Genomic DNA, 24,513 nt, shown 5'->3' on the forward strand with positions numbered 1-24,513 from the left:
GTTCTAATGTACTGACTTTAGTTAATTTTTTTTTCACCTGATTCCTGACGTCCCAGTTGAAGTCATTGTATTTCAAAAGTTGCTGAGCAGCTTCAGATTTTACCAAGTCAGTGAGGTCTAATTTTAGATGCTGTGCACTGAAGTATGCAAGTGCTTGGTTGCATGTTAGCAGTCTAAATGACTTGAAAGGACCTGCTCATGTAAATAGTTATATATATACCTTAGTATTCACTGGATCAGAGCACAGGTTTCAAAAGCTTCGACTCAACATTTTTGTTCCTCTTCCTGGCTCCTGAAATTAATGATTAAATAAGAAAAACAAACAATGAATAGTTTAGTGTAAGTCCTAAAAATATTTTATTCCATTTGAGTGAACTAATACATTCGTCTTGAAATGGGAAGCAATAGTTAATATTGTACATTTTTATGTACTATTTGTTCTAATGTGGTAACAGAAAAGTTTGCAAAATTCTTTTGCATTGTGGTAGTAAATTTAAGACTCACTCTGTGACAGCTGTTTCTGCAAAAATCTCACAATGAAAGTAATGTCTATCTGATATATCATACAACTTCACATTTTATCTCTCTACTGCTATCTCATTTGGTATTGTAGCCCACATCAGTTGAAGTAAACAGTAATCCTGACATTAGCTTCAGAAGCAGTGGTACTAATACTGTATAGCATTAACAGTATAAAAGTGAAACACTTATTTGCACATACCGCAAACCCACTAGCTTTCTGGGACACTATATACGTATCAGCACATATGCAAGAGATCACTGGAAAGCATCTTGTAGGCTAACAAGGAGAATGCAAAACTTTATCTGGATACAGAGGAGTTTGTTGACTGTTACCTTAGGTCTTACTTTCTTCATTCTGTCAGAAACTGCAGCAATATCCTTCCTATAGTCTTACCATCAACATCTATGTGCAAAATCTCCTCCAGGGCATGTTTTTCTATCTTGGAACACCAAATACATTTTATTATTGTTATTTAGAGTAATTACAACAGTACAAATCAGGTATAAGGCTTGGAAGCCTTATAAGAACACTTGCTTCCCAACATCTGTCTTGAGAAGAAAGGAGATACAGCAGCTGAGCATATTAAATGCAAGAAGAGGCAGGGTTAGTTGACATAGGAAAAAAAAAAAACAAATCAGAGAGGACAGGTTCAGCAATAAAATTGAAAGAATCAGAGATGGCAGGGCAATGTGTTTAGCCTAGGATTAAGCATCCCATATTTTCCATGAATGTTGTCTTTAATTAACATTTGATTGTTCATTGTGGCTAAAACCGTGCACTGGACGAAAGCCTGGCACTGAGGGGCTGCAGGCAAGCACGGCCCTGTCCCAGTCCGCAGCAGCTGCCCCACACTGCCTGCTCACTGCACCGGTCCTCAAATGGAGGAACTGCCTTTGGAAATGCTGAGCGAGCTGTAGACGACCTTGGCATGATTCCTGGCCCTGGCAGAAAACCCAGCAGGTGGTGGGCACAGCCTTCAGCAGCCCGGCCTGTGGGTCCTGCAGCGTGGTGCTGCCCCAGCTGAGCCCTGGCCGCCGGCACCACACACCAGGGCTGCACACAGACAACCCACACTTGATGTGGCTCCACCACCCTCTTCCCTTTTCTCTATGAGGTAAGGAGGTATGTTGGCCTCATTTTTTATGAGGGTGTCTAGACAGCAGAGTACCTCAAATAATAGCAGCATTACGAGTGTCAGCATTGCACAAAGCAGCCTGTCTCAGCAGTCACCTCTGCAACCCACCAGTGGGTTTTTTTTTTCCTAAAAAGAGCACAGCCTACACCAAAAGTGTTTCAGTCCTAAGGTCTGCTATGCTGACGCCCTGCAAAGCCTCAGATCTGCAAGTTTGGAAACATTCCTGTCTCTCCTGTGCTGCTTTGGGTTTTAGTTTGTTCTTCAGTGGTGTTCCTGTCTAGCTAGTTGCAAACAAGATTTGTGTTATCTTCCTTTGTAATAAAGAAATAATTTTAAAAAATACTTCGATGCTTTCCATCTGCTTTTTCCATCAGGAAGAGAGAAATTACTCCTCAAAACCAGCCAGTGCATGCACAAAACTTGGAAATGCTCTCAGTGATCACTGCACAATCTAGGGTACAGTCAAGGGAATAAACTATGAACATAAACTTCCACTCTCTTGTTGGATGTCTGAACGCTACCAGACTCACTGGACCAAATATTTGCACTGTTATATCCAGAGAAACGCCTGCTTTCAACTAAGATATACTGATGCTATGTGGAGAACCACATAGTTCAACTTGTCTACATTTTAAAGTCAGAGACTGAAAGGGAGGATGTGGAGAACATATTATAAAAAGGGAAAATGAATAATGAAAGGAAGAATGCAGTTAGGAATAAAAGGCTAGGAGGGTCTTGTGAGCCTGAGCCATAACGTGAAGCACAGATAAAATAAGCACAATCAGTAACCACAGATGTGTCTGCAGATCCTGTAGCAAACACCACAGTATTGTGGAGTTTTCTCCCCGAGATGGTGTTTTACCCACTCTGAAGACCTCCTGTAAGTGCCCTGTAGGAGAAGACATCCACTGGGTCCTTTTAGAGGAGGAGAGGAGAAGAATCTCCTCTGAAAAGACAAGTGAGGTGTAGCAGCCAAGGCTTTAATTTTATCAATGACTTGTCAAGCCAGCTGTGAACATTCACCCTTTTAATCACAGACTCATTAGGATCCATACATATTTAATCAAGGCTGAAGGTGCTCTAAATGCTTCTACAGGTAGTAGTGTATGTTTTAGCACATGGCACTATGCATTTTGACATTCAGGTGATCATGCTAATGCTAAGGTAAAATCCAGACTTCTAGCACTAAACTTTAAAAGCAGGCAGTCACTTCCCAGTTACACCATCAGTTTGTTTATTTACATTTAGCAAGCTGCCTATTTAAAAAACAAAGGAAAACAAAACCAATGCTGAAAATAATTTGATTAAAAGATAGTTCAGATTATCTAGCCATCTGTGTTACTGCTGGGGCTGGTGGAAGCCACGGTCTCGTGGCGCTTCCCATCACCATCCAGAGGAGAGCTACCAAAACAGAAATGTTTCATGAGCAGGTAGCAGAAACATTCAGCAGCTGCCCCTGCTCTTGCTCAGTCATTTTATCTTCTGCTGGCACCTCCATCTGTGGTTACAATTCAGGGTCCAATAAAGCAGGCGGACAACTTGACTGTTGCCACTCGATCATGCTGCCAGATCTTCCACTGCTCATTTCCTGTGGCACAATCTGAAAGAAAGCCTGTTTCCATGCCTGAGCTGGTCTGGACAAAGATAAATCTGAAGGCTGCCTAGTGACTACTGTATAAACATACAAAAAGTCTGATGATCTAACCTACAGGGCCTTGGATATCGGTATAATTAAATGGGGAAGATGCCAAGAAAATAATTATTGTAAAGTTTTCTTTTGACAAACTTATGACAGAAATTTCTCAACAGCTTCAAGGAACTCTGTGGATGAGCTAAGCCCTTCCAAGTCCAGCAGATTTCCCTTTTTGTCATGAAAGTGGAATAATTCATTCTCCTCCTCTTCAAGTTCCTCCCGAAATAGGTTGGTCTCTGAGGTAGGAATGATGATGATGCAAGGGACCGTATTGCTAACAATAGAGCCCAGGATTCCGTTAACTTGACTTTCTAGAGTTGCCATCTGTGAAGTGTCGGAGTCTCCTCCTTTGCTGACACTGTTGCTATTCAAACCAACAGGCAGAGAAGCTGCTTTTGGGGAGCTGGTCACATGTGTTGCAGGGGGACTGTGTAGGGCTGACTGCACAAGCACCTTCTCCAGACAGCTGGAGGAGACTGAAACCTGAAGCAGAGACATAAGCTTTAGTGTTGCCATACAGCATATGACTATGGAAACCAGTACTTGAGATAGTCACTACAACTAGTCACTCTTTGACCCACCAGTCATGTTTCCTAAACAGTTGAATCATTGACTACAAAGGGAAAATCATGATGTGTTAACATCTACAGCTTGGAAAGCAGGATGTCAAATGAAACAAAAGAAGACATGCTCAAATATCAGCAGAGACCAAAAAGAAAAAAAAAAAAAAGCAGCAAAGAAAAACCCATTCTTACATCTGACTTAATGTTAAAAAAAAAAAAATTCTCCATTTTTAACACATCTCAAGATACTGGATAATTGTACTTCTGTCTCCCTTACAGAAGAGATCTCAGGTGAGACTCTAGAACACTCTATTTTTATTTGCCTAAAGTTTCATCATCCGTGTGACTATCTCTATCATGGTGACCCCAAATGGCTTCTGGTACTGTCTCAGGGCAGTTGGTGGCTTTGCATTCATAGGTTGGACAGTAATTCCACCACCAAAGAAGGGAAAAACAGCACCTGTGATTTTGTTCTTCTAACCATTTCCCATCTGCCTATTTTGAGAGAAGTCTAATTTCTAACTTGGCTCTGATGGCACCTCCCCTGTGACCTTTCTATAACTCTTCATGCACACTATGCAAATCCAGAGTAAACTAAGTAAGCTTTGAAAGTGTTAGTTAATATTTAAATACACTGGCAACAGAATGCATGAGTGATCAGTTTTGGCTTGCTTTAGAAAAAGACAGTTATGGTTAATAAATCACTGTGTCAGATACAGAGAGAAGTTAGAAGTCCCTCCTTCCTCAGTGAAAATCAACATTTAAAGTAAAATGCAGTTTTAAGTTCATTACTGTGTGAATTCCCTTGAAGCCTAATGGTATTTAGAGTACAACTAAGCTTTACTCAAATTGCTACAAAGCCTCTTTCAGAGTTATAGTTCTATTTATTTCTCTTAATATGGTTGTAAAAATATTAATTAACTACACTGTCTTCATAGCTTGAACTTTCCAGAATAGTTTTGTAAAATTTTATCTCTATTGCAGATATTCCTGTTCTAGTCATCATTAATTCAACTTTACTCTTCTTGAAGCACCCAGGCATGTAATTCCCATGGATTTATAGGGGTTTGGTGCTGAAACAACTTTTAGAAATGCTAGATCTGTTTCCAGCATGATCACAGCCTAACAGGGGCTGTAATCTTGCTTCTCCTCCATCTCCACCTAGTCCATGGCCTGTGATACTGCCTATATACTGACAAACTAAATGGTTCCTTAAACCAAAAAGGCAAGGTGGGGTGTTTTGGGGTTTTGTTTTTTATTTTTTAAGATTTAGGGGTCATCATCTCAGTTTTAGAAAGTAGTTTGGCAGAGTATGTTATTACATAGCATAGGTCTAGTCTGATTTTACAGACAAAAAACAAAACTCATTTGTTTTTCACACAAACGTTATTTAAAAAAAAATATTAGTTTTAGTGTCTCTTTCTCCCCCTCTGTCAGTCTGGTTTTAAAATTAGATACTGGCAGATACTGAAGCATTGTGTAATTCTACTCCAACAAAAAGGAATCATTCACCAATCCCTATCAATAACAATTTCTGCAGCTGTTGTACCTACTCAAGTGAACAGAAGCACAAGGTATTAAAAAAAGGTTTAAATCAGCCTGACAGAGAAGAAAAGTCCGTTCTTCCACATAAACGATAACAATAGAATGAAAAAACCCAAACCCATTCCTCCCTGCATCCATTGTTTTCACTGCAGCAGAAGGATGGGTTTCTTTTGGATATGGCTTAGGCAGGACACCCCTTCCAAGGGTTTTTAAATAGTTTTCAGCCTGGTAATTCCCTTGACACAAAACGTGGATGGACAGAGAACACTTGGCAACTCTCCTTTGAAATCAAGTATCCAAACCTAGCTTATCCTCATAATACATTTTAATGCTCCCAAAAAGGCCTCTTCACTGCCACACCAGGTTTCCAGGTGTCTGTCTACATCAAGTCTGTTGCCACCCTAACTGACTGCAGTAAGTCATGGGGCTGGATCAGAGCTTTGTGGCAGCCCAGAAAACAGTCACATGTATTTTTATGCTTTGGGATACACCAAACCCAGGACAGTGATTGGCTCTTTTTTTCACTTGAGAGATGCCTTTTCTTTTCTGACAACCCATCTGCAACTGTGCATTAAGTAGTCAATATCAGTCAGTGAAAACAATTCAGGGGTACATAAATTTTTCAAATGTTGTTGAGATGATCACCTTAAAGAAAACAAAGGAAATGAAAGATTCTTTCCCTAAAAAAAAAAAAAAAAAAGTTATATTTTTTAAAATCAAAAAGTTAGGTGACCCTGCACCAAATTCACACTTGTATTTCCATAACTGAGCATTTTTGGAAGAGCTGTAATTAGAATTCAGTCATAAACAATCCAGTAATGCCATTAAAACCTTAAAATAAATACCTAAAAATGCAGTGGGGTTTCTTTAAGGTTAGTTGGAGTTTTTTTAAGGAAAAATGGGTTGCCTCATAGTAAAATGCTCTGAGATTGACAAATATTCCGATAGAATTAATATTGATGCATTGCATTTAGCTCACTCAGAAAGAACCTTCACAACACACAGGAATCTTTGCTGAAAATATTAAGCAAAGCAAATGAGGCTTTGAACATTCACTGTGAATAAACTCCACACACCTCACTGAACATCACTGAAAGCCTCAGTATGAAGGTACTCTGTTTAAAGGTTATTTATCAAAATAACCTAACAGATGTATTTCAAAGACAAAGTATAAGTATAGTATCTGAGCCTTCTTGTCGCTAATTTCCAGAATACAGGAACATATACTGAACACTTTTATGCAGACCACTTTAGATTCTCCTTCTTTGTGAGACCTAAAGCTGGTGGTTTTCCAGAACCTGGAGACAATGTCTTGTCTTTGCCACTTGCCTACATCCTTGGACACACTGAGCTACTGACGGAGGGCAGTGGAGATGGGTGGTAGATTTGAGCCCATATTGCCTGACATCCCACTGGAAGCCATTGTTTTTCCATCAGGATTATTAACAATATTTACAGGAACAGACCAAGGTATCTCAGGACTTGATCTTAAGGAGACACATGAAAGAAGACAGGGCAGACGCATGCAGGAACTGGGTCATCGGATGGTTGGAAATTTCCAGAACAGCTCCTGCTTTAAACTGCACTGTATCTAGACAATTAGCCTCAGAGCTGGAAGGGAGCACAGGCGATGGAAGCAGATGCTGTAGCTGCCCAAGGTGTGGGTGTTTGCTTACACGTGCTAGAGTAACCCCCTGAAAGGGTGCCTCCATCAAAAAGTGGGTGTTACTCAATCCAGGCACAGATAGTGGATTGTAAGCTTATGTATGTCTTGTCTTGCAAATGCAGCACTGATATATGTTTGACATTGTGTCACCCATACAAATACTTGTTTTGAAACTGGTGGTATGATTCTGGCAGAAGCTGACTCACATGTGACCTACTGCTCCCATCCTCAGCAGTTCCTCAGGGAATGGAGTGCTCCTCAACAGCATGACACCAAACCTTAGTGGTTTGGGCAATGAGCATGATGTATCCACAGAAGATGTGCTGAGTACTCACCGTCTCCTCTTTCAGTGAGGGAAGGGTGGCAGCTGCCAGACTCTCCCACCCTTAGGGAGAAATGGGAGTTTCTTTCTCGTCTTCCCCCTCAACAAAAATAAAACATTTTAATGTACACTGAAAAGAAGAAAAAGGGTGGCTTCTATTATGTCAAACTCTGTTTTGCAGCCCTGACTCTGTAATAAAAAGAGGCTGCCACAATGTAGACACAAGGATTAAGATGTGAGGAACCAGAGCTGGGGTAGATAAACAGGCAATGAAGTCAACTTCCTACGTTTGATGCTACTGACTGTGCTTTAATGCAACTTTAGAGATATAAGATGATGCTGCCTTTCAAAAAACAGGCAACATATCAGTGAAAAAAAGTTAATAAGGCATTATTGGCATTCTCATTAGTCAAAAAAAAAGATGATGTAAGAGCAAGAATGAAGAGGACATCAGAATCAGTATAAAGCAAGATGACAGATGAAACAGATAGGTATAAAGGCTGAATTATTATTCCAGAGATGATGTACTGTAGTAAGACTAACACTGAAATGGAGAGTTCCCAGCAGAGACTTTTTTCCTTACCTTTTCTGCAGTTGCTGCATTGCAGCTCCAAGTCTTTGGGAGTAGGTCTCTCTTCTCCTGTCTCAGATTTGTTGAGAAAGATTGACTTCGTCGAGGCTGCAGTTTCTTGTAAGCTGGCTCTACAGGGTCAAGCTCTACATCACTCCAGGTCTAATCACAAATGATGAAGAATTTCAGACAGTTACATCTTTTCTCAAATTCTGAAAGTTCTCAAACTCTAGCAGAAACCATGCACACTTACAGAAAACTGAAGCTGTTCTAACATAGGTCTCACACTAAAAACATCCCCAAATAGAAGCTTGAATTTTAATTTGTCACTTATCCTGGACTATTTTTCTGAACAAAAAAAACCCCTTGAAATAATGTAAAATTATTTAATCTCTTTGCACCAGGATGCTTTTCGCCCATTTTTTTTATCTCATTATTTGTACTACGTTTATAGCTGCATAGCACAAGAAGTCTAAAGATGGGAGCAAATAGCACAGAATCATAGAATGGTTTGGGTTGGAAGAGACCTTAAAGGTCATCTAGTTCCAACCCCCCTGCCATGGGCAGGGACACCTTCCACTAGCCCAGGTTGCTCAAAGCCCCGTCCAGCCTGGCCTTGAACACTGCCAGGGAGGGGGCAGCCACTGCTTCTCTGGGCAACCTGTGCCAGTGTCTCACCACCCCCACAGTGAAGGACTACATCTAATTTAAGTCCACCCTCTTTCAGTTTAAAGCCATTACCTCTTGTCCTATCCCTACACACCCTTGTAAAAAGCCCCTCTCCAGTTTTTCTGTAGGTCCCCTTTAAATACTGGGAGGTTGCTATAAGGTCTCCCCAGAGGCTTCTCTTCCCCAGGCTGAACAACCCCAACTCTCAGCCTGTCCTCATAAGGGAGGTGCTCCAGCCCCCTGATCATCTTCATGGCCTCCTCTGGACTCACACCAATAGATCCACATGTGCTTCTTATGTTGGGGGCCCCAGAGCTGAATGCAGTACTGCAGGCAGGGTCTTCTAGATTGGAGTAGAGAGTATCACCTCCTATGACGTGCTGGTCATGCTTCTTTTGATGCAGCCCAGGATATGGTTGGCTTTCTGTGCTGCCTGTGCACATCGCTGGCTCACATTCATTTTTTATCCACCAACACCCCCAAGTCTCTCTCCACAGGGCTGCTGTCTATCCACTCATCGCCCAGCCTGTATTTGTCCTTGGGATTGCTCCAACCCATGTGCAGGACCTTGCACTTGGCCTTATTGAACTTCATGAGGTTTGCAAGGCCCGCCTGTCAAGGTCACTCTGGATGGCATGTCTTCCCTCCAGCATGTTGACCACAACATATAGTCTTGTTTCTGTTTAATGTGGCTTATGACATCCTGTGTCACCATCAACTGGTACAAAAGTGTGGACATGGACACATCCAAAATGACATTTATATGCATTCCAGCTGGATACCCAGAACACCCAGGGCTTCTCAAGCCCCATGAGCTTGCTTCTTCTCTGAACTGCCATTGGTGAATGGGAGGCAAAGGGTGGGCTCTGCAATAATTTTCTAAGAGCATGCCAGTAATGGAGCACAGCTGTGACAATACAACCATGCCATTCCATTTACAGGCTTGGGCAGAGGCCATTCATCATCTCTAACTTTGTAGTGACTTTTTGATTATCAGTGATGAGATCATTCTATTTTCCACACCAGCTTTTAGAGCTGTATAGATAGATAAGTAAGTAGATAGACAGACAGCTAGGGCTCCACATAAGTGGGAAACTAGTGCATAATTCCACTGAATCACCTTGCTCACACATCTATGTATTACCACCTGTTTATTTCTCCTCCCTTGTAGGATCAAACTGTAAATATGACTTTATATGACTCATGAATGTCTTGGCTCCCTACACTAATATGTACACAACACACAGAGGAAAGTGTTGGTAGCAACAGCTGTGTCTTTTACAGTATTGCTGGTATCATTCCTGCCCATCAATAGTTTATTGGAACATTCCAAAATTTCACTCAGTCTGACTGTCAGGCGAGAGTCATTGAGCTTAGCTTTTATTTCAGCAGCTGCTCTTTCAGCTAAAACCTGTACAGCTGCACTGAGCTGTCAGTTACCCCAAGGACAATTACTTTTGGCTGAATCAACTCAACACAACACAGTGCTGCACATCGCTAACAGCAGGTATTTTGTTTGAGACTCCTAAGCCAAAGCTGTGCCAAAAGCTGGATTCTTATCCACATTATCCTGTCTCTTTAAACAGCAACTGCAACCAAGCGCGTGCAATAACCTGCTAACCCCAATGAACCAAAACCAATGACCAACAGTGAAGAACAGAAAGCTTCTTGGATCAGGATGGGTGATCCAGCTGAAATTACCTAATTTGACATCAAACAAAGGATTAATGAGGAGAGAATTTATGAATAAACTTTAAGTCAAGGAAAATTAAAAGGAGCAAAAAAGGTTGGAAATAAATAAATTAGGAGCCTCCCTGTTTTAAACTACATCAACACATTTCCATGTTGCTTACACATGCTATCTACAATGAGTGAATGAAGCACAAGCATAAGCAGACAAGTGGTCCCGATGATCTCAAGGTGATACAGATATGTGTGGGTGCTCTGTTTGCTCAAGCTGTTAAGCAATCCCAAACAAAATACACTCTTTTTTAAATGATAAAATATTGGTATGTTGTATATACTAACCTCGTATTGCAAGGATAATCTGGGGATTTTACAGTTTATGAAATCATCACAGTTGATACTCTCATGCATCATTGTGCATCCAGTGGTCTGTGAATGGAATTAAATCAGCAGGATAGATTATCTCATTTTCATTTACATTGCACAGAATTTTTTTATCCATTTATTTATATCTTCAAGAGCCAAGACAAATGGTAAATTTCATACCCCATACAAAGTGAGTCGCTCTTTTTTCCCTGTCTCATTAAGGTCTTTTGCCCTAATACAGCAGCAAACCAGATAAAACCGAAAGTGGTCCCCATGCCCTAAAGTCTATGAGAGCCTATGCGAGGAAATTTGGGGACCCTCATGCTGTGTGGTGTGGTACAGTAGTGTCACACTCCACAAACATTTCAAACTCACTTGGGCTCAGATCTGAACATGCTAAAAAAGGCTTTGCCCAGGCTGAGAGAGACCTTTCACTCTTCTATTTACTGTTTTAATTTAGAAGAAATTTTATGGTACACATACTTTATGAAACACTAGAAAAGGCTTGTCGCTTCTAGACCAAGTCTCTCTTCAGAAGTAGCTTGTCGTTGCATGGTATTTAAACATCTTCTAATTTTGAATGACAAATTTCTCCCCATTTAAGAGATTTCATGGTCTTTAATTATCATTATTATTGCCTGTCTATAATACAGTAAACTATAGGCTGTTTAGTGATAGCCAGGAATGCTGCAGGGATACGTGATACACAGTCACAAAGTGGAAGAGGATCCTTGTTCCCATACAGTTCACAGCTTCACAAGATGTATGGCTGGGGCTATCCATTAAAGCGGAATTAGTCATTTTAACTTGAAGTCTATCTGATGCAGCTCTCTGGTTAATGTGCAAGAGTCACAGCTGCATGGACTGCAAAATAACCTGTCTTTTGTAATGGAATAGGTTTTGTTTCATTAGGGCTTAGACAGTAAGCCTTCTCCTCAGGTACTTAAAATGGTTCTTTTGTTCTTTTGATTTTACAGCCAGAAGTCCTGAATTTCTTGTCAACACCCTGGATACAGTGTTAGCATTGGCTGGGACTGCTTGGTTTCCCAGTGAACAGTGCATTTTTTGCACAGGTGTGTTTGTTTTACTGTCTGTCTGCCATGAAAGAGTTCAGAAATCTCCCTGGTGCTGTTACCCAAAAGGAGCAAGTTCCAATCTCCAGCAGAAAATTCAGCGCAAAATTATCTTGTTTGAGAATGGTGCACTGTTCATGCTGATTTTCCTGGTGGTCCATTTCCAAATCAAGGACCCCAGTGTTCCCAAAAATACTCAACATAGTTACAATCTCACTGAAATGCAGCTCCACAGCCTGACTCTCAGCAAGAGCACCCTGAAAGCAGCAGCCTGCAGGCTACAGCACACAAATAACTGAGCCCCATCCTTGCTCAGACCCCTGCCACCTGGCTCAAGGGGAGAGCCAAGAGTTTGCCACGCAGCTTGTAACGGTAATTCAGACCTTTGTGAAAGGTTACTGACTGCAGCCATTGCTCTGGGAGGTTTCTTATGCCCAAGCTGAGTGTGAAGCAGCTCATGTCTCTGGGAGGACCAGCCCCAGCTCAGAACCTGCTATGGCTGCCATGCTCCCCCAGGAGCTGCTCTCCCCCAGCATCTCTGTGGGCAAGGCTGCCTTCTTGTAAGTTGGAGAGGCAGGCAAGGTCCCAGGGGTTCATTTTATTTCTAGCTCCCTCAGCCGCCACCCTTACTGAAACTTGAGGTATGCTGCTTACAAAACACCACTCCTCAGCATTAAAATCCAGGGAAACAAATCAAAAAGTTTCTTGTCCTATAGAAAATAGACTTCCTTTAAAATAATAAGACAGCTTTTGGATAGGTTAGAAAACTTTGGATGGTCCTCCAGCCTGCTCAGATACTGAATTACAGGAAGTGGCTGGTGACATGGGGAGTTCCTGACAATGGTTCTTTCTAACTCACATCAAAGACTTAACCTGAATATCTTTGATTCTTGTAAGTATCTGAACCATGCAGATGTGCTGGCCTACATGTTTTTTCTGATCAGAAATCATCTTGCATGAACTCCCAGACAGGCTTTGCAGAAATGACCTCATATGACCCCCAAAATTTAACTAGGCCCCCCGCCCCCACTTTTTTCCATTCTCTAATTTTGAATACATATTTATAGAGTAGCTTATTTTGGGAGTCAGAGAAACATTATACTCACTTTCCTCCACAGAAACAAGAAAAGACTTACAGCTTCTCTAGCGGAAACTGGTGGAACACAAGTGCTCTTGGTCCTGCCAGCAAGAGACTGATGGCTGGAGAGAGAGGTCCTGAACGATGACTCATTTATGGAGCCTCTCAAGAGGTCATTCTTTGATAGTCGTATCAGGAACCTCAAGCAGGGAACAGCATTGTGGATGGTTTTTCTGAAGGAAAACAGAAGGAAAAAAACCTACAAATGGCACACTGATGACATGGCTTTGAAAATCTTGTGGTGAAAGTACCGTCTCTTTCCATAACTTCAGCACGGCTTCTGTTTTGATTGAGGAGATCTTAAAGACTACCTGGAAACAGCATGGTGTATCTAGTGAAAACTACTCAAGAGGCTGAAAGGAAAATAGGAGGTGGCTTCTGGGCCTCCAGTCAAAACATGTATGGAAAAACCGCATGGATAAGTAATGAGAATTGGAAATATCTTGAAGAGCACAATTGCTTTTGATTTAATTAAAAGGTTAACCCAGAAAACTTCCAAATTAGCTGGTACAAAGATCTTCACTGTGCAAAGACACAGGACAAGTGGAAAAAAAGAAGGGAGAGAGGGTCAGAAGAATCAGATACCGTTATTTATTTGTATCACAACAGCTCCCATAAACTCCTATTGGGAATTAACACTCCATAAAAACACAGAGGAGAAGGATGATCTACGCTCCAAAGAATTTAAAACCTGCCTTATTCATTAAATAATAATCTCAGTCATGGTTGTATGAGTCTATTCCTTCTGGCTCCAGCCCTGGTCCCTCATGGAGCACAAAAGTCCAAGGGCCTCCCATATGCAATGCCAGCTGGCCTTGCCCCTTGCTGCCACCACGGGGTGGCAGGGGGATGCTAGCCAGAGTGCTGCATTTGCTATAACACCTCCTTAGTGGCTCCCAATCCATTATTTCAGTCCATCAGATGAAGTTAATACTGGCACAAAATTAAATGAACAAGTGAAGAAGTGTATGAAAACAGTGTATGGAAAACAACTGATGCATGAGACATGGATCAGTGGAGGATGTAAGTGTATTGACTTTATATTGAGATGCAAGTCCAGTGGATTTATTTTATAAAATCTTTGCTTCTATAGTTACCAGGTTATTGATTAACTGGTACTTTTCAAATAATCATTTCTATTCTCAGAAAAGATCACACACATTAAAGTGTCAGAGACCTGATTTGGGATGACAAGATGAGATCACTAGTTTGTCAATCCAAAAAAACCCTCCAAAACCAAACAACATTTGGCATCATCACCACTCTCAGTATATCAGACTTCTGTGTGTCTTTCCTCTCTAACTTCAAAGGCAACGGAACAAGCAGCTCTGTGCCTACATTGGCGATGAGGACTGAAGAAAACTTTCTGCCCACACCATTATTCCTGATTCCGCCAAGATGCCTGTCGGTGAGATCACAGAGCCCCAACGAGCTGCTTGGGGGTGCAGGAGGCTGCCCCCATGGTGCTGGATAAAACAAAGAGCTAATGTTGTGCAGAAGATAAAAAGTTTTGAGAGCCAGAAAGGGTTTACAGGACACGAGAAAATGCCGAGCCCCCATAAGTTCATTTTCATGTTGAAGACTTCAGGCTGGTGCTAAAAAAGCAGCTGCCAGGTTTCTTCCCCAGCTGAGAATCTGAACCACTTCCCTCACACACAGACATAACTTTTGATGTCTGCCACAACCTATCCAGAGCTGTAAACTACTCAGTAACTTCAAGTTGGTGTAAAACATACCATCCTGTTCATTAAGTGGGAGCTCATGCAGAGACCTCCTCATGCTGGAGGTTCAGGTAATGTATATCTGATGGTGAATTTTCAAGGACAACATGAGAACATTTTTGATGTCTTGAGGGACCAGAGTTTCAATTTTACTAATATTTGGGAGGACTGCTGGGGGATGTTTTGTGGGCTGGGCTGAAAAGATTTTGAAGGTAGTTTTAATACTGAACATATGAAATACAGAATAGGTATAAACTGAGGTGCTTATTAAATGGTAATTTTATAAACCCCTGAAATAAAAGTCACCCAGAGTCAAATATGTAGTACATACAATCAAATTTTGGAGAAAATAATGCAAATCAAAATAATTCATGATTATTCAGTTTTTTATTTATGATGGAACAGTTTTGAAGAAATTACTTTTGTGTAAGTGTGCTTCACTTGGGAGCAAGTTAGAAACATGGAGATGAAGAATTTCTTTGTTCGCTATGAAGGAATGATTACAAAACCTAAAACTTTCAAAATCTAAGGAAATTTCTGCAATAACTCTAGCACAGCCAAGCGACATTCTCTCATATACAAGTTGTTAAAGGAATGGAAACTTTCTTCCCCCACAAACCAGCATTTCATGAATTAAAACTGCTTAAATTTAATTTCTTACTCCCATTTGTTGCTTCCAGTGATACGTATCAGGGACAGAAGTGTTTTCCTCCTTTATCCTGCCTGGGGTGTGGGTGGGCAGAGGGATATATGACAATTAACTTCTCAGACCAGTTCTTAAAAGCCAAGTGCTAGCACAAAGGTCATTATTACATTTTCAGTTACACTGATTGTAATGTACTTTTTTCATTGCTATAGGTAACGCGATCCCACAAAAAGACTTTTTTGATTTGTTGGTGTTAAGATGTAGCGACAGCAATTCCCTGTGCAAAAAAGCATCTTGCTTTGGTAGTGGTACACCATTGGTTTGAACCATATCTGAACTCTTTAGATCCTGATTTCTAGAAATGCCTCTTTCTAGAAAGATTTGGAAAATAACTTAGATTTAATTCAGGTCAGTAGTCCCAATACAAAATGGCAATTTATCCCCTGCCCAAACCCTTAACTCATGGACCTGAACAGATTGGACCATTTACCTCTCACTGAATTATTAGGAGATTTGGAAATTATCCAGAAACCCTGATCTTTACCTACATATTCATTATTTACTGTTCAAGCAAAATTGGTCCAACCAACATATTTTCACCAGCTGACTTGTTGGTGTACTGTAGCTGCTTTTTCAGTTTTAAAACTGCATGCTTGATTCATAACGAGGGACCCATCACTACTTCTTTTCCTGACTGGATGACTCCCAAGTCTATGAAATGTTTTCACAACAACTCCATAAAGACTTCTCTTGTTGACATGTCTAGAAATACAAATTGGGAAGCAGGGAAAAATTAAAACAAAACACTTCTCAAGAGAGTGTCTGAAATCCTGTTGTGGACTCCAGCCTTTTTCTTAATACAGTCTTAAAAAAGCTGATGCCGGTAGGAAAAAAGACAAATTGAAGCAGTTCACTATATAGTATCTGCTTTGAAAACATCACTTGACCTTGCAAAAATAATATAAGGAATTACAACTGAACACAATAGTTTAGGATCAGAGAAAAATACCAGGTTCAAAATGTGTCAGCCAGCCATGCAAAAATCCTCATTCAGCTTCTTGCACACCATCAGAGATTCGTCATTCTCCTATTCTAAAGTGCTCTGCAACCTTCAAGAAACAAGATGGACTCAGGTTTTTGGAGATGCTAAACAGTGTTAGTTATGGTAGCTGGCATCTACAAACAAAACATATGTTTTTAGTATTTCTGGATGTATTTCCACCAGCCTTCTGAGACACTTTTAACTGTTCTTATAACCATGCTCCCATTCATCAGACATTCAAAACAACGGACTCAATTTGCAGTTCCCAAATCCTATTTTTCCACAATATAATTTAGCAGGTTTTCCACTTCTCGGGTGAGACAAACCTCATACCAACGACTAACCCTGCCATCTAGTGGCATTTATATATTTATCACTATGGCATCCCCGTGTTTTGTCCAAACTTTTGATGCAGCATCACTTTGTGGTAGATCTGCTTTGAAAGACTTGCAGAAAAATCTAGAGATATGCTGAATACCAGTTCTGTTACAAGCATTTATTCTCTTGTATAATAAAGTATTTTTCACTGCCAGTGTTTCAAAAACACATTACACAGAGCTACAGGAAGAAAATTGCAAGCCCTGAGCTGTACCTTCTGTGTGAGGTATTGCTTCTCCTGACTACACTGCTGTGAGACATAAATGTGGAAAACAAATATTTAGGGGGCCACCTAATGCTGGAGATGGGGCTCAGAACACAGCTGAGTTGTGTCCCTTTCCTTATGTTAAACAGGCAAATAAAAACCTCAAAAACCAAACCCCTAAAACCTATTTTTGTTGGATTTTTGGAAACCAAGTATTTCAGAAGTTTTAACAGAAGTGACTGACTTTGCCAGTACTTGAACGTGTTTCTCAGCTGAAGCTGGGAGGACATTTCTAAATAAAATGTTGACTTTGAAAAGTAAGTTTTAGTTTGCATAGTGTCTGGGAAGTTCAGGGTAAGTTTGTCCTCCTTTGAAACCATTCAGCAGAACACCATGTCAGCTTGCTCTATTGCAAAAGTACTTTGTAACTCCTTTTAGCACCATGAGACTAAAGACACAAAGATTTTTGATATGTCCATACTATGCATACCTCCAGGTCCTAGCTAGCTGAAAGAGCAGTTGACCTTTCTGAAATGCAAAGTGATTCCTTCTCATGCTTTCCCTAAATGTTGGAGAAGGCTGAGCTGGTCTCTGGAGACCAACTAGGATGCTACAGAGAAGTTATTGAGGGAGATTATAATGACCTTTCTTCTGTAAAGGGAAAAATTTCTGATTCTTTGGAGGAGTGTCTTTTATGGCACATTAAATTATCATTCTATTCACCTAATCTTGTAGGTTTCCTATCAGAACGACAGTAAGGACTTTTTTTTTTTTTTTTTACAGTGCATTGTTACTTTCCTAATAATCTACTCTGTGGGAACAAGTTGTCTTTATGCTCTCTATCCCCTACCTTTCTGCAGTCAGAGGGCCTGGATGAAAAGCAGAACCTTTCAACTCAGAAACTCATTCACTGGCTGTGAGAGGCTTAAGAAGGAAATAAAATGGCAAGAAAAGTTGGCTAACCGTGCAGCTTACTGAGAATGAACAATGTTTGAGTATTGTGCTGGGTTGGCACAGTGTTCTGTTTTAAAACATATAGTAACTGATATTTGTAATAATAAGTAGAATTAAAGCCTAGTATAATTTGCTTATGAAGGCATAGGTTCAGAAATATTTCGTATCTGCAGAAAAATTGAAGTATTTCACAGAAGTGACATTTTGCCCACTGAAACCCATTAATGTACTGTAAAACTTTTTTTTTAAGTCGAAGCTATTATTTTTGAAAAAAGGTAAAGAACGGAAAGTCTTTTCCCTGAAAAAAAATATATGAAACAAATATGAAAGCCTTCAAAAGAGACTTATTTCCACAAAGGAGAATATTTCAGAAATGTCTGCTTTTTTTCTGAAGGCAAATACTTGTTGATGAAATTTAGCAAGCCTGCTAATGAAAAAACAGTATTTTCAGTTTACTTGGAAAACTTTCTTATCTGTAGGGAGCTCTGTCTAGATTACTGGCTTCCTACAGCTCTCATTTGACACAGAACTTCTATGAAAATGCTGTTTGCTTCTTACAGAGCTTCTCCCAAAGTCCAGCAACTTGTTCACATTAGTAATGAAGTTGGTGTAAAGACTTAAGTCCTTCAGAAAACCAAACTTCAAATATATGCATGTCTAGCTTCTGTTGGCCACCCTGGGGCCATGTCTGGAGCCCCATGTGCATTCTGGGCTGCCCATGTCCCAGGTGGACGTGGTGCAGGGTCTGACCACCCAGATCCCATCACGGGGTGGTCAGGGCAGAAGCGCACACCACATGGGATGAGGCTGAGTGAATGAGAGTAGTTCCTTTATTGTAAAAAACACGTGCATGTACAGTTACACATATGTTTACTGTACCTGTATCTTGGATGAATTATTGCATATATGATGGGGTTGTAGATTGCAGAAGCTTTGGCAATAACTGCAGGCACAGATTTGGAATATGGTGTTAGGGTGTTGCCTCGACTGAAACAAAGCAAAAATTTAGGATTAATACAAATTACTAAAAAATGTTACTCTTTTTGTCTGGTTTTGTGCTGTGATCCCTTTGTAAGAAATACCCCTGAAGTATTAATGAATTCAAATGCATTCTTTGCTCAGATGAAAGGCTTGCATTTGATAGTATGCACTTGGTTTTATTCACTTGGAGAAGATGAAAGACATGTAAGGAATTAGTTATCTATTTGAGGATGACCAGGAACACAAAGAATCACCTTCCCTGTTTCTACACTAGGCAAAAAAAAACCAACAAAAACCCCCACCAAAACTACCCCATTGTGACCATCTGTGAAAAGGGAATGTCAATAAAAGAGAAAACAGAATCAAACCTAAAAATCTTTCAGCAGCAACATCCATGCTGCACAGTAATGGGTGCCAATGACTCAGCAGCAAACACTGCAGAGGGAAGAGAGGACTGGAAATTATTTGAAAACCAATATTCTTCTCTTGATTTTAGGCTCCCACAGTCAATCAAGTGTGATCAATGCCCGTGCAGGATAAGCACGATTAATATAGAATCACAGAACAATTTGGGTTGGAAGGGACCTTTAAAGATTATCTAGCCCAAACTCTCTCCCATGAGCATGGAGATCTTTCACTAGATGAGGTTACTCAAAGCCCCATCCAACCTGACCTTGATATCAAGAACATGCACTGACAAGACAACAGGTCCCTTTGGAGCAGAAAGTGGTTAGAGGAAGATGGGAGCTCAGGGGTGAATATCAGGGAGTATAACCTCTTTTCTACTCTGTCAGAATATGGAGGAAGCTTCTTGAGAGAACAGGTATTAAGAGAGAAAAGAGGTAACTCCTCCAATTCATACAAAAAAAAGTATTACGGGGAAGAGGAAATAATGTGTACCAAAAAAAGCAGGAAAAAGTAATAAACAGTTTTAAAATACATGACAAATAATCCTTCTGGCTCTATTCATAAGGATATAGTGAAGAACGTAGTATCACCTCTAATGTAATAAGTACTCAAAACCCTTTCAAAAGGGAGATGTCCTTCTTGTGGGTGACAATACTAAATATATTGATATTTCAGAATAACCCATGCTCTCCTGATTTCCACTTACCCTGCCCAGGCAATCAAAGTGACACAAGCATATGGTGACCAGGACAAGACAAACACAATGATGACCACAAAAGCAATTTTTGCCAGTTTCCATTCATTCTTCATGGACTGAGAGAGGTAGGATTTCCGGCTGCAGGACCCCAGCTTTTGAACATCTCTGTGAGGGGAAAAAAAATATAGATATGTCAAGCAAGAGGGTGAAAAAGTGAGGTGCAACATTGTTACTATGTTCTCATCAATATGCAAAATTAAACAGATTTCATCTTTCCCTATTCTAACTCTTCTTTTGCCCTCTGATATTTAAAAACTCTGGAAGGTAATTAATGTAGTAAAACGGTCCCAGGCTGAGATTTGTTTGCCTTTGAGACTGAGCCAGAAGAACGCCTAGGACTACAGGACAGGACTGCTGTGTCCTTATCCTTACAGAAGGAGAGTTTCAAGTTGGAAGGGTGAAGAAATTGAAACTCCTTGCCCTCCATTGCTCTCAGAGGTGGAACAAGCAAAGGCACAGCTGGATGCACAATTCAAAACTTATGGCTCTTCCTTTTCAAGGGAAGAACAGCTTGCAGAAATTACAGCTCACGAGGTAATATGTGCTGGAATATCCTGACTGCTCTGAGGAACCTGGCCCCAAACACTTATAGCGACATTTTTACTTCCCTGCAGATTTATTAACTGGAGAAGAATCTTTTCAGGGAAGAGTACAACAGGCAGTTCTAATAAACATCCCATCAGATTCTCTTCACAATCAGACAAACACCCCACACTATTAAAAAAACAGTTTTATACGGTTTGACATTTTATATAGTTTAGCACAGGAATAACAACTTTTACATATCAGTGTTGTTAAATGAAGATATATTTTGGGCTGAAGACGGTAATTACCAGTCAGCAGGGTAACAAAGCGCTTCCTGGTGCACCTTGAACATACTTGTAAAGTGTATTGGTGAGCAAAAGGCATAGAAAAATCTTGTGGTCACTGTGTTTCACGGGTGTACAAGAGTACAAGAGACCATTCTTTTAAGGATGCATTCTTTGCTCCTTCACTTGGTATCAAATATGCCTACACAAAACAGATTAAAAACCAAGACCAAGGCCAAAAAATAGAGTTTGGTAAGAACTTCAATTTAGGTATACAGCTAAACACGCTTGTAAAAACAGAGTTTAGCTTTGGGAAGCCAAATTACTTCAACAAGTGCCTGAAGATAGGCACAGAGAAAAACCATCGGAGCTGGTGACAACTGCAGGCAGCAGGAAGGACTCACAACTCCAACTGGTGCTGGATCAGACCAAAGATGAGTCATGTGCTCATTAGGAGAAAAATAACTGTCAGAATTAAGTTACTTTTCAGATCTACCACCCTGCTGATTTTTTATTTCAAATATAGACCAAGAATTTGAGGGAAAAAAAAAAAAGTTTCCTAACAATCATAGCCAGATACTGTGCGTGCAGTTGTGATGCTTGAGAGAACCACAAGGTTTTCTGGGATGTCTGCCTTAAATAAAACTGTCAGAATATATGAGGACTGTAATGTTTACAGAGCAGCTCAAAGGCAGATGATGCCCCCATTGCTACATGTTATTCGCCATCCCCTGGGGCTGAAAACTGTTCTGGAATGCACAAGGACCATGTTCCTTGTATTGCAAATCTGAAATACAAATAATCCAAACTTTCAAGTTTTCTGATGTACTATTAATTACCACACTCTGGGATTAGGACCATCAGAGACTTCTTTCCCTACTCCAAGATACATACATCCATTCCAGTTTTTACATTGGCAAAAATACTTCTCCAGTTACAGCTGTTAACGATCTGCCACTTTATTTCCAATTTGAATTCAGATTAATTTTTGATTCAGATTTTTCTGCAGCTAAAAAACTTGAAAAAATCTTCTAATATAAGAAAATAGAGATTTACATATTTCAGCTACATTGCTTACCTGCCAGTACGTCTTATGGCCAAGAACATAAATAAATAGCAATGAAATATTATTATCAGTGGAATAAAAAACACGCAGCAACATAAAATCATGGTATAACTTCTGTTTGCAGGGGAGTAGGTTACATAGTCCCACGTACAGGATATCATCAAGCCCTCAGGCACATAGGAACCTATGAAATACATAGAATACATTATTCACACATACCCCCAAATCTTGTGCCGTTGCTGATCCAACAACTGAACACTTAAAATAAACCCCATACTGTATACATATTCTTCAAGAGCTATGCTGGCTGTATTATACATGTGGTCTGAGAACGTGAGTGCACACATGAAGAAGAGGTCCTGACTGCCAGACTCTCAGATACACCTGATGCTCCATGTGCAATTTGTTCTGCTTGAATACAACCTGGGGGTAGTGGGGAAGAGGGTATCTGCACTGCAATAGGTGTAGGTAGATATACAGTATGACAACAAATAATTAGGTGGACACTAGGCACTCGAGAACTTATCAAAGAACTCATTTTCTTATACCCCAAGCAAGGCTAAAACAGACCACATAGGGAACGCTAGAAGAGATAGAGAGCAGACGACATACTCCACCCGAAGAGTGGAGCCACGCTCCATCCCAGTGAGTACAGCCACACGATGGCAATGATCTGCATGGTGCGTTTCTTTGAAGTCCACTGTATGGATCGCAGGGGCTTAGTGATCACAAGGTAGCGGTCAACAGAAATAGCTAATAAAGTCATCATTGAGGTTATTCCGAAGAGTGCCCCACAGAAAGCGTACAATTCACACCCTGAAGCAGAAAATGGCAATGTCAGGGACTTTTTAAAAACAGATTCATGTTTTGTCTCAGAGCCTGACATGACAAACCTCCCCTTTTTTTCCTGGCTCAGGATTTCTTTCCCATTAGAAGAATTTTCTTAGACCCACAATTTCAGTTATTGAATGTTTGTTAGAAAAACGACAAATATTAGTAAAATACAAATGTATGTATTTAATAAGTCCTACTCTCCACTGCAGGCTACAACTGGGAACCTTTTGTCAATGGAAAACTGCCTCAAAGAAAATCCAATCTAATTAAAGTTACATTTTCCTGGACTGTTGCCCAATATATTGATCTTAACAGGCTGCAGCAGACATCTATCTGCTAATGACAGATGGGTGTTTCAAAAAATTACTTTAGTTTATGTGTCTTAAAAATGTAGAAGTGATTTAAATTTGATGGCTAAAAGATCAGCTGTAAAACATAGCTCCAGCTCCTATTTTTAATAGCAGCACTTTTTAAAAAACTGACAGTTCTCACATGAAACAGGATTTTTTTCCCCTCTTTGCATTCAGGCATTGCGCTAGCAGATGAAAACTTGTAGAGATACACTGTCCCTAATTTGATTCAGAAACCTGTGCTGAATGATCACCGATTTTTGGAGATCTTGCATCGGCCCACCAGGAATGGGAAGCAGACAAAATACCAGATTCAACATTAAAGCAGACTTCTTCTAAAGTCTTTATAAGTAACCTGCAATATAGGACCAAATCACAGTCAACCCAAATCACTTGCTTCATTCATGGCAGCATGATAATTTACACTGATTTAATCTAAGGGAATGAGCAGGACTAAAGACATCCTGGAACTATAGAAAAGCCCCTTCCGTGCTGTTAAATAATACATGGTCTCTGGGCTTGCTCCACCAATACATAACCACTACTTGGTGCAAATTTTCACCCAATGAAGTAATGAGTAGTACCAAACTGATCATTGAGCCTTCTGAGGAACTTGCTATACTCACATTTCAGCTATAATTTGAGCATACAACACCTTTTCTTTCTTGCAGTTGGAAAGAAAGGATCTTAAATTTGCAGAGTCCTCAACTGACTATCATTATTTAAATCTCTTAATTAAATGTGAGATTCCTAGAGTATCCATACTAATGGACATTCACATACATTTCTAAATAAAAATATTAATTACCTCATAAACTAATACAGAAAAAAATATTTACGACTTCAAACTTTTCTATCCATCTTCAGCCATAGCATCTGCCCTTACAAGCTAAAGGGTAACATCATTACATGTTGATGTTGATTCTTTTCTTTCTAAAATAAGTAAGATGAAAAAAATCAAACATGTAACACAAAACAGGTGCCACCATGCCAACTGATGATGTCAAGAACTGGCGTTGTCACTCAAGAGTCTTGTGCTGTTGTCTCCATGTACAAGCCAAGATTGCTATGGCTAAAATACGCTGCAGAAAGTGCAGAGCTGGTGAGGTACTAATTATTGTTGAAAAGTACCTATATCTCCAAGTATCCACCTTCTGTGCAAGCTGTTGACAAAGCACATGGGCGCCTGAGAAGCTGACATCAGGAAGTCACTCACAGCCAAATTCATTATAAAGTAGTTTTGGGGTGTCCTCAGCTTCTTGTTGCTTAAAAACAGGAGAAATACATGATTTTAAATAGACAAAGTGAATAGTTAACTTCATAGTTTTGCTTACTAGCATAAACAAATACTACCCAGGTTGGAATTGGTGGTTACTTATAATCAATCAATTGTTAATCATCAGTCAATTACC

At 40.2% G+C, this 24,513-nt stretch overlaps 1 protein-coding gene across 8 annotated transcripts in view; it reads right to left on the reverse strand.

Moving 5' to 3' along the window:
- Nucleotides 1-333: 333 nt before the first annotated feature.
- Nucleotides 334-24,513, reverse strand: part of LOC113479736 (melanopsin-like) — a 41,236-nt gene continuing 17,056 nt past the window's right edge. For 7 of the 8 annotated variants that reach the window (XM_026848001.1, XM_026847999.1, XM_026848000.1 and 4 more), the window contains 9 exons: nt 24,233-24,366; nt 22,530-22,733; nt 21,930-22,101; nt 19,992-20,147; nt 18,776-18,883; nt 12,949-13,123; nt 10,716-10,802; nt 8,031-8,180; nt 334-3,834 (listed from right to left, as the gene is read on the reverse strand). In XM_026848001.1, the coding sequence (XP_026703802.1) occupies nt 3,445-3,834; nt 8,031-8,180; nt 10,716-10,802; nt 12,949-13,123; nt 18,776-18,883; nt 19,992-20,147; nt 21,930-22,101; nt 22,530-22,733; nt 24,233-24,366 (1,576 nt within the window). In that variant the 3' untranslated portion in view covers nt 334-3,444. Of the gene's footprint in view, nt 3,835-7,460; nt 7,548-8,030; nt 8,181-10,715; nt 10,803-12,948; nt 13,124-18,775; nt 18,884-19,991; nt 20,148-21,929; nt 22,102-22,529; nt 22,734-24,232; nt 24,367-24,513 lie in introns of all 8 variants that reach the window. The other variant, XR_003398329.1, reaches the window with a different exon arrangement.

This window comes from Athene cunicularia, assembly GCF_003259725.1.
Source record: "Athene cunicularia isolate RWA chromosome 4 unlocalized genomic scaffold, athCun1 chr4_part2, whole genome shotgun sequence".
Classification (NCBI taxonomy): Eukaryota; Metazoa; Chordata; class Aves; order Strigiformes; family Strigidae; genus Athene; species Athene cunicularia.